Source organism: Clavelina lepadiformis, unplaced genomic scaffold, assembly GCF_947623445.1.
Source record: "Clavelina lepadiformis unplaced genomic scaffold, kaClaLepa1.1 scaffold_335, whole genome shotgun sequence".
In the NCBI taxonomy this organism is placed as follows: domain Eukaryota; kingdom Metazoa; phylum Chordata; class Ascidiacea; order Aplousobranchia; family Clavelinidae; genus Clavelina; species Clavelina lepadiformis.
Window position 1 is genome coordinate 1 of NW_027508258.1, and position 10,939 is coordinate 10,939.

General features: G+C 40.0%; 1 protein-coding gene across 1 annotated transcript; it reads left to right on the forward strand.

Moving 5' to 3' along the window:
• Window positions 1-91: 91 nt before the first annotated feature.
• Window positions 92-10,859, forward strand: LOC143472587 (uncharacterized). The gene is made up of 2 exons (XM_076969989.1): window positions 92-391; window positions 468-10,859. The coding sequence occupies exons 1-2, from the start codon at window positions 92-94 to the stop codon at window positions 10,857-10,859; spliced, it is 10,692 nt and encodes a 3,563-aa protein (XP_076826104.1).
• Window positions 10,860-10,939: the final 80 nt, after the last annotated feature.

Here is a 10,939-nt window from a genome sequence, read left to right on the forward strand (position 1 = left end):
CCCCAAACCCCAAACCCCAAACCCCAAACCCCAAACCCCTATATCTTAGGCTAATTCCCTGCCCACCATAAAATTAAAAAAACCGCTATAAATGGACCAGGAAATCGATTATGTGGTTGCCAATGTCTTGGAAACGAAAATCACCGACGTCGAAGCTCTCAACGACTCTTTTAGAGGATTTCTCAAGGAGGCCAACCAAAATCCGAAAATCGCGGCCCTGCTTGCCACAAAGCTCTTCGGATCCGAAATGAGCCTGATGGAATATCTGGAAAGCAAGAACGCGTCTAAAGACGCACTCGTTAAATCCGTTAAGAAAGCAATCTGCAGCTTTCAAGCTGATTTCGTCAAGCAATTCCCGGAATTCGCCGGACCTCACTTCAACTGCATCTTCGTTGGCTAATAAGAGAAAATTCATCAAGTTCTTTCACTGTCAAAACTCAGCAGACATCAAAGAGGCTTGTCTCAAGGTGGTGCAGAAGTTGCTGAAAAATTCCGTGGCAGGATCAGCCGAAGACAATCTCCCTCTTCAAGAATTCTACCTTTCGCTGCGAAACGAAGTGACTGAATTTTCCAATCCCGCCTCAATAAAAAAAAATGTCTGGATCATTCTTGGAAGTCTTGTGAGAACATATTCGTCGCTTTTCCAGCTGTATGGGAAATCCCTGACTTCCCAGGTTTTAGTTGCCTTAGAGACTTCATTCTCGAGCAAAAAGCCGGAAGTGCTTGTGATGCTGGGCCAGCTAAAGGGTCTCGGACTCTTTGCCAATCTGGTCACTCTCGAAGACGAGCAAAAGGCCAGCATTTTCAGGCTTTTATTTGCAGGCATGCACGTCATTCCAGATGTCCCGAATTACAAAATGGTGATGTGTTGTCTGAAGCTCTTTGGCAAAATTATACCCTTTATCGGAGAAGCAATTTTGGGGAAGGAAAAAGAAATTTTCGACTTGTTTTTTGAGCATTTGAAATCGAAAAACCGCGGTCTGAAGAGCATGGCATCGGAAACTCTTATCAAACTCTGTAAGTCCTTGTCCGACATCATGTGCAAGCAAAAGACGAGCCCGTATTTCAGAGAGATCCTGCCGGGACTCATGTTGAGGTTGAAGGTAGTCGTGCAAAATGACGAAGATCCGGTTTTCCTCATGGGAGCTCTCCAGGCGTTCGGGGTAATGGCTCCGGCGGCCAGGATATTTTTCGGAGAGGTCAGAGTCCAGCAAGATCTGGAATTCCTGATTGAAAATTCCGAGACCACGCTTTTTGGAAAACTCGACCGCTTTGAGAATTTTGATTACAAACGCAATCCCCAGAATTTCAAGGCCATTCTTTTCAACCAAAGACAGCTCGCCGGCTATTTCAAGGCACTCGGGTTCATATTAAACCAGACCTCGAGTTTATCGGATGCAAAAGTCAGATATATTCAGCGAATAGCTGATTTGGCCACTCGATATCTTCCTAATTTTTTCCCTCCTTACATCAAGGAACTACACGAGTGCTTTTCGGGCTTTCTGAGCTCTCTTCCCATCATCGACTACAACAGGCTGATTTTCAAGAATTTTATCGTTTCAATGCTGAATTCGATGGACAGACACACATTGGCCTTCGAGTGGGAGCACCAAAGACTCTTTGTGGACTTGTTCCTTGACACGCTCCTGCTTCATCTACACCCCGAGAGACAGATCATAATGATGGCTGAATTTCTGAAATATCTCCAGAGTTTGGCCCAGAACCAGGCCACAAAAGGCATTTCCGCACTCGACCCTCTCAGCGTCCGAAAAAAGAAGCAAACTCGAGACTTTTTCAACGCGAATTTTATATTCATGAGCCTGATTGAGTCGCCTGACGTTCTCCGGCTTCTTGGAAGAGCGGGCACAGAGCTTTTGAACATTTACAACTTTACAGAACTCAGATTCAAGAAGCATCCCCTCAACTTCGTCTACTTGAGGACTTTGTCCACCTTGATGAAGCTGAATTGCATCAAAGTTGAAATCAAGAACTCAAGAGTAAAACTCCGTTCTCTGAAGACAGTGATGGCAATAGTTGAGGAGAATAAAGAGAAATACCCGGAGGAACTGGTGGACTGTGTTCACGAGTTTTGCTTCGGCTGTATCCGAATTTGCCAGGACGAGGATACGCTGAGGATTTTGAGGCTAAATGTCATCACGTTCCTTCAACAGTGTCCGAGTGGACGACTGCTTTCGGAGTGCTTAGATGCCCTGGAAATGCTTTTCAAGGCGAAATCGGAACCTGGCTTTAACTATCGAATTTGCCAGACGTTGCTGAAAATTATGAGCCAGAAGGACAAAAAAACAAATGCCACGGCTGAATATATGCAGCTGTGCTCGGCTGCTGACACCAAAAAGGCTTTAAACGACAGAATCATTTATCTTGCACAAAGGTTTCCGGATATCAGGAGCGAGGATGCGACAAAGTCCGCAGAAGTCCACGTTGAGTGCGGGCACTTCCATCTGAGCCTCCCAGTGGGACAAAGCCTGGCTCTGAAACTCCCGGTTGCCGAATTGGTGAGAAATCACATCGATTCCCTGCTGGCGAAGCAAAACGAGCTCTCAGTGGAGGCAATATTTCAAAAAATTCACTTTTTTGCATCAAAAATTTGCGACATCTTCACGGCCGCCCACGACGAGCAAGGAACGGCAATTTTGGAATTCATTTTGAGAAAATGCCTTGAATTGCTTTGCAAGTCCTTTAAGGAGCCCAGTCTGCAAAGCGAACAGATTACGGCCATTGCAGGAATGATGTTGAGGGCCGTGATTTCGAAGGAAAATGGCAAAACTCAAGGAATCACCTCGTTTTTGGACTCTACGAAACACTTTTACACCAAGGACCTGGAAGAATCCAATTTCAACAACAGTGCTTTTTTGGATTCAGTCAGCAATTTACTGAATTCTTGTTTGAGCCAGGCGCAGACGGGAAAAGAGACTCTGGAGACAATGCTGGATTTTTTAAGACTTTCTCACCAAAAACAAAATGAATACCTCCAGTCGTTCCAAGTCTCTCTTCTGGAAATCATCATAAGATCTCAGCCCAAGGGGAATGTCCTTTTAAATCGCTCGCTTGAAATTTTTCTGGAGGTTTTCCAGCATGTGAAGCAGGACCATCACGTCAGTCCGAAAACAATGAGTCGAATTTACAAAGACCTAGGAAGCATTGCTGTCAATCTTGAACTGGCCATCAACTCCGAGCAAATTTTTCACCTTCTGAACGAAGACAGCTACTACCATTACATTTTTCTGCAAATTTTCAACCAAAAGTTTTCTGAGACTTTTCTGGATAGATTTAAGATTTTGCAGGCTCTTTTCAAAATCGTTCCACTGAGACACAAAATATCAGAATGCTTCAGTCTGGAAGACACTAACGAAAAGAGAACTCTGATTCAGTTCACAATGGATCCTGAAAATGCAAACTGGAAATTAAACCAAAAAAATTTTTTGGTCTATTTTCTCAGTTTGATTGAGCTTGAGGACGTCGCCATCATTCGAGAGGTATTTCAACTCAAAGAATTCAAATCTGACTATCTCTTAGATCTATTTAATGTTGAAAAACTCCCAAATCAAGTTCATTTTAACAGAGCGATCAGACTTCTTATCAAAGCCTGTCCCGACACATTGGAGGAGTTGGCCAAAAAACTTCTCAATCATCCAGTTTTAACCAATTTCAATGCGTCTGGCGGAGATGTTCCGATCGATGTCTTCAAGCAGACATTTTCGAGATTGAAGTCCTTTTTTAGGCAAAGCCAGTTGAAGAAGACACTCGATGAGTCAGTTATTGAGAAGATCGAGAATTTTATCACCAAAACCTTGCGCTCCCGCGATGAAATGAGCATTGATGTTCAAAAATGCAAGACTTTAGTCTCATTTCTTGGTTTTTTTGCCCAAAAAGTCCCGATGAGCATCATCCATGCTGACACTGATTTATGTCTGACCGAAAAATTGGCTCCAGTCCTGCTTAAATGCCACGAGCCAAGCCAAAGGTGCAGTTTGGTCCTTGAAAGTCTGATAGCTCAAAAACATCTAAAGCAAGCCGATAAATTGCTTGAGCATTTTGAGCTTGGTCTCTCCTTATCAATTGACTTGACAAGCTTCAGCGATAGGTCCGAGCGTGAGAAAATCTTTTTTAATGAATTTCTGGAACTCGTGTTCAAATTGGCGATTCGGAAAATTGAGTTTAAAAATAACAGCTTGGAATACTTTTTGAACCGTCTTGGGCATTTTATGGATTTTTCCATTTACAATCATGCGACTTTGTTCAGACTGGCCAAATTATACGAAAATGTATGTCAGTTTCTTATTGATAATTTTTCTACTTTTAAAAAAACTTTCGCTGCAAAGATCGGGACAAATTTCCATTTGCTTTCATCAAACTCTTTGGAATTCGAAACAGTCACGGAAACTTCCTCTTCCCTGCTCGAATTGATTGTCCATTCTGGAGAAGTGAAGTTGATCCAAGGACTATATTTTCTTTTTGAGATTGAAAACCAGAAATTCACCGCCATTTTTCAAGAGCAATGCTCTCAAATTTCTTTACTGTCTTGTTCGCCTGAGAATTTCCTGGCCTTGCTTGATAGTTTTATAAATAATGAATCCGCTCCTGATAAATTAAATTGCGTTCTTGAAAACTGTCTGAAAACCGTGCTAATGCAAATTCCCGAACAAATATGGCTACAAGTCTTGACAAAAACTACTGTCAAATGGCTTAAAAGCCTGAACACTCTTGAATTTGCTCTAACTTCAGATTTTATCCAACATTTATTCCAGATAAAGACTATATTCAGCATCCTTCAAATTGGATTTGGTAGAATCGGACGAATTTCCATTTTTGATTATTTTTCTGAATTCATTCAATTTTTTATTGAAAAGGGCTGGGAACATTTTGAAAATATTCAAAGAATGAGTCAAATATGCTTGACAGTTCAAGAAAGAGAAAATTCAGAATTTGAAATAATCCAGCAATTCTTAAAAGAGCTTTATTCAGAAATTTTTGGTTTCTTAGTTGTTATAGTGCTTAAAACAAGAAAATCCGCTGATTCTATCGTCAAACAAATTCTAGTCCAGGAAGATGAGCTGATTTTTGCTTCTCTTTTTCAAATGTCTGATTATCCTGACTTTAAAGTGCTAACAAACTTCAAATCAAAGAAACTCCAATTAAACTGGTATAATGACACTGATGACAGCAATAAAGGAGACCTCAACCAAGTGTCTCATTCCAGTTCGCTTGTTCTACCGCAGACTTGTGATTATGCAGGCCTTTTCAAAGGAGTATCCTCCCACGGTGATGTCAGAGCCTTCGGTGGAGCAGTTTCAACTTTTTCAGGAATAAAATCGTCTGTCTCCAATTTTATCACAAACACGTTTAACCAGTTGAGCAGAACGCAATTTGAGATGGATATTTTGAATCAACATCCATGTATGCCCCGTTTTTTAGAACTTTTTTCAGTTTTGCTTGATGAAAAGGGAACAGAGGAAGTAATTAACCTATTTTTGGGAGTGCTGGAGCATCCAATGAAGAATCTTCTTGCGGAATTGTTTATTTTGAAAATTATCCTAACTTTTCGCGAAAGCGTTACTTCAAAAAAATGGATTCCGGCACTAATGCGATATCTATGCCTGGCTGACAATGGAGGTGTCGGGTTTCATTATTTTTTCAGAGATATCTGCAGTCTCATAGTTGAGTTCGCTCAAGGAGAGTTAACCGATGAGTTTTTGGAAAAACACAATGCCCTATGTGAATCCTTACTGGATTGTTTGATGAGAAAGCTGGGAGACACCAGCAAAATTGTCTTTGAAAGTAATTTGGAGATCTTTTCCCAAATTTTCAAACTCTTTAGAAACAAAATCCCTGTAAACATGACCAATCTCCTGAAATTTATAAATCCCGATCAGAGAAGCCATGTTTGGCAGATCGTTGGCGTTTCCATCCTAAAAGTTCTCGTTGATGAAAAATTCCCTCTTTTCCCTCCAAACTGGGTTTATCTTGTTCCCAAATACGAAAAATATCTTTTAGAACTCTGTAAAGTCAATTCCAATAATCTTGTCAGAATTCTTGGTTCCTTATTGGGAAAAATGGAGCTAAAGCAGGTGCTTTTTTCAGACTTTAAGTGCTCAAATGGCGAGAATTTCAGTGTCCGATTGCTCGACCAATTTCCCCGACTTTGCTTGCGTCTGGTGGTTCTTCTGAATAAAATCAGCTCGGAAAACCCAAGTTTTTATCTCCGACAAAAGCCCCTTAGACAGACGATTTTATCAGTGTTCAGAGCCTGTAACCGAACTTACATAATTTATACTTTGTGTACGTTCAAGTATATACTCTCCTCGGTTGATCAGAGTGATAAGGCAGAAGTCAGATTTTTCATCAGTGATATTCTGGATCTTCTCCCGCTTGCGGCTCGCATCAAATGTGCGTATATAGGAATGCTTATTGTCAATAGACTTTCGGGAATTCTCCCAATCGATAATGGAGCCTATTTTGACGTGATTTATAAGCAAGCCCTGGCCATTTGGAAGGATTTCCCAAAAGAGTCTTATCTCATCAATGAACTCGGTTCTCTATTTAAATCCTTACTCCAGGTGAGCATTCGGCTGAATCTTTCTGATGAAACGATCTGCCATCTCTTTGTGATTAACATAAAATTGACAGACTCTTTTGGAGACTTTTGTACTAAAATGACAGAAGTCGATTTTTTCGGAAGATTTTCAGATCTTCCGCGTCTTTGTGAAGTCATCAACAAGCTTTCTTCCGTTGAGGACTCCTTCCTTTCACTGAATGCCTTTATACTCAGCAAATTGGCAATTTTCAGTCCCAAACTTGTCGCACAAGTTTCAGGCTGTTCACACTGCCTGAACCACGCTGTTACTTCTAAAACCGAAACTGACTTGAGCTACAGATCAATTCCCTATGAGAGCGATAAACCCAACCAAATTCAAAAAAGATTCGAGGAAAATCTAACGCTCGAAGACATCGAACAAGAGCTCAAAGAAGAAGAAAATTTGGAGGCCTTGATGCTGAGCTCCATTGGACGTGCTCAATTCACTCTGAACAAATCCAACCAAAGATTTTCAAAAGAGAGCACTGATATCATGCCGAAAGTCTTTTTGAAGAAATTTTCAAGAACTCAGACCAAGAATGAGGCTCAACGACGGACAAAAATTCAGGGCTCAAATATCTGTGAGATGCTCTGGGATTATTTGAGATCTGGAAAAAAAGCCTCAGCTCACATTTTTGAGATTTTCTCGTTTGATATGCTATCGACATTGCGCAGAGGAGACAAGATTCAATTCACTCAGTCATTGGTCCATCTGTACGAAAGGGTTCATTTAAGCCAGCCAGTTGATCAATTAGAATCGCAAAGCATGGTCAGCCTGTTTTACAACTCTTGGAGGAAAAAGAAGCTGGTTATTTCAACAAATGACTATCTTTTAAAGAAAATCAATGGCTGTGTCCAGACACCGCTGCTGGTTCTGTTCAACGAAGAGTATTTGAGCCGACTCAGCAGAATGAAGAAAAACAAAGAGTGTTTGATTAAGCCTCTGATGGAAAGGAATATGGATCCAGACTTTGTTCCCGGAGGGGAATCGGGAATGAAAAGAGTGAAAACCTCAGATTTCACTGAGCCAATAATTGACTTGACATTGAATCGCAGCATTATTCATAATTATATTTCCTTGCTGCCTGACCAGGAGTCCCTATTCGCTCCGTTGAGTCAAGCCTTGCTTCCCAAAAAAGTGAAATTACATGCAATTGATTCAAATAAAGAATTTTTGGAAGTTTTTGAAGTTTTGAGCAAAATCGACACTAAGCAGTGCTCAGAAGCGGCTGCCACTTTGATTTCCACTCAACGCAGAGAATGCTTCACCCGACTTCAGCACTGGGATGAAATTATCCTCCAAATTGCTGAAAATGACTCTCAGAATGTTAAAATCGATGAAAATCAGAATATTTATGTTAGAAATTTTTCTCAGCTTTCGGTTTCAAAACAAGATCAACTTTTGAGAGCCCTTCTATACGAGCCTAAATATTCTAGTCAATTTGTGGACGTAATACAAGATATTTGTGAGAATAACTCTGAACGTCAAAATTTTGAACGCCGTTTTGCCAATACTTTGTCCATTTTCTGGCTGTCTCAAAGCGACCTCAATCGAGCCCGCTACTTTTCAGAAGTGAACAAGGAAACGATTCGTGAGGATTGCAAAATTGGACTGAATTTCCAACAGACACTGTATCGACTACAAACAGCAACAATCACAGATAAAATAATCGAATTCATGACAAAGAATCCACAATTGCAGGATTACGAACAAGCAGAAGAATTGGCTTCGCTTTTGAAGCCCTGCTCGATAAAAGGGCTGTCTGAGGAAATTATATTTGACCGCTATCAAGAACTCAACAGACTTTGCTCTGCCATGTCTCAATACTATAAGAGCTTCGATACCTCCTTCATCAGAGAAACAAAGGCTCTGAATCAGTTGGGTTTAGTCAGATTCTTCCTAAAAACAAACAATCTCCAAAAGGCTCAAAAAATCTTAGAAGAAATTTCCATTGACGAAACCAGAGATGAATTTTTGTATAAATTTGGCAAAATTATTACCAAAGTGGACCTCGCAAGACTGAAATTAACAGGAAGTTTAACAAAATTTAACTTTTCAAAACGATTTGATGAAATATTTGGGATGATTGAAGACTCAACCATTAGATTAAAGTTTCAAGCCATCTCTGTTGACTACTTTTCTCAACTCGAAAGCCTAAAATATCCTGCCAATTCATCCTTTGACCAAAAAGAAGAATTGCAAAAATTGGCTGCATCAGTTCCTTTTTCCAATGATTCTGATATCGGAATTGTTCATAAAGTCATTTCCCATTTGGCCAAAACTCAAATTGATTATGAAATGTCTAATGAAAAGACAAACCAGCTTGGAAAAATTCTTGAATTTTACCTGGATAGCGCCTTGGCTCTTTATAAGAGATATGGAAGAATTAAAATTCACCATAAAATGCCCTTTTTTCTTAAAGTCGTCAAACATTTTCCTGACCATTGTCCAGAAATTTTTGGAAGGTTCTTAAATGCGATTGATCCTGAAGTCTTCCTCGACTGGATTCCTCAACTGGTCAGTTTGGGAACCACTTCTCCCAAACTTATTTTTTATCTTAGACAATTGATTTTTAGCATTGCAAAACTTTCTCCAGAACTTCTTTCTTGTCCTTTATTTTTTAAACAAAACGTTGTATGGGTCCAGGAAGCAATTTCTGAAGTCCAACAGTTTTTGGAGCCTTATTTCTTCTTTTTAAGTGAAATTCTATCGTTGAGAGATCCCGAGATAATACTTGGAGATTATTTGAGGGATTTTATGCAAAATTACGAAGAAAACACCCCTGAAGCCATGATCAATCTAAGTTCCGAGCTTAACGAGCTGCTGTTCAGAGAACAACAGAAAGTCTCAAAATCTCAGGTCCATGCAGATTTTCTCCAAGGATTATCGCCCCAAATCTCCAGTCTTATCGAATTATGCCAGACTGGAAATTCTCAGCGAGTATTGGACGCGATAAAATTACTGTACAGTCATATCCAGAATATGATCAGAGTCAGATATGTTAACCCAAAAGTGGATACAGCATATTTCAGTCCAGCTCTAGCTAGGTTTTCAATCATTTTCAACACCAATAAGCAGTTATTCTACCCCTTTAAGAAGAATAATGTCAGACTTGTTGATTTATACACGAATATTTATGCAATGAATTCAGTGCTTAGACCCAAAAAACTAACATTTATTTGCTCAGATAACAAGGCCCGTTCGGTTTTGGTCAAGTACGGTGAAGATCTGCAGGAAGATGCCCGAATTATGACGATTTTTAGTATTTTCAATGCATTGCTTGAAGAAGGAGATAAAAATCTGCCTAAATTGATGACTTACGAGGTTCTTCCTCTTCAAAAAAATTTCGCAATGATCGAATGGGTTCCAGAAAGCCGGACTTTGAAGGGGGTTTTGGAAAAAGAATCCTATCAGTCTGTGTTAAAGTCAGTTGCGATGACCCATCGCGTCAAATTCATAAATGAATTGAAATCCGATTATAAGGAGAAACATTTTGAGCTGTTGCAGTTGGAAAGCAACGAAATTATTAAAGAAATGGACAGAGAAATGAATCTTTTTCAAGCTAATTCTTTAAAATATGCCTTAATTTCTGAGTCAAGTCACACAGGTATGTTTTTCCAAAAAAGACACATGCTATTGACTGAGTACGCTCTTTGCTGCCTTGCTGGATATTTGGTCAGTGTCGGAGATCGTCATTTAGAAAATATTATGATTGTTGAAGGAACCCATTTTTCTCTAATTGATTTTGGACAAACTTTCGGATTTTCTGTCCATGGGACTTTCCCAGAAGTTGTTCCTTTCAGATTGACTCAAATTTTTCTGGCCCTGGGTTATCCTTTTGAAATTGAAGGCACTTTTAGGATAATTTTTGAAAAAGCATTTGAACTCCTTCGGAAGAATGCAGACTGTCTCAACGATTATATCGAGGTCTATTTGAATGACCCAATTGAGAAGTGGGCTCATTACAACCGCATTATGAACGTCACGAGAACTCAAGAAGAGTTCGTCCGATGGAAAGTTGACCAATTCAATCGAAAATTAACTGGGGCAGATCCAGTCAGCATTATTCTTGAAGAATTAGAAAGCTCAAGGCATGCCCAAAAGCCATATTACGAAAAATTTTTCAAAATCACCCAAAAATACCAGAAATTGCACCATGAAAGTCCCTTGAGTGTTCGTCAGGTCACCAATGAATTGATGAATCTTGCCACCAACAAGGATTTATTGGGTCGTATGTGGAGCGGATGGGCTCCTTTCGCTTAATTAAAGAGTCCCGGAATAAAAATCTTATTCTGTTTCTCAGGGGTTTGGGGTTTGGGGTTTGGGGTTTGGGGTTTGGGGTT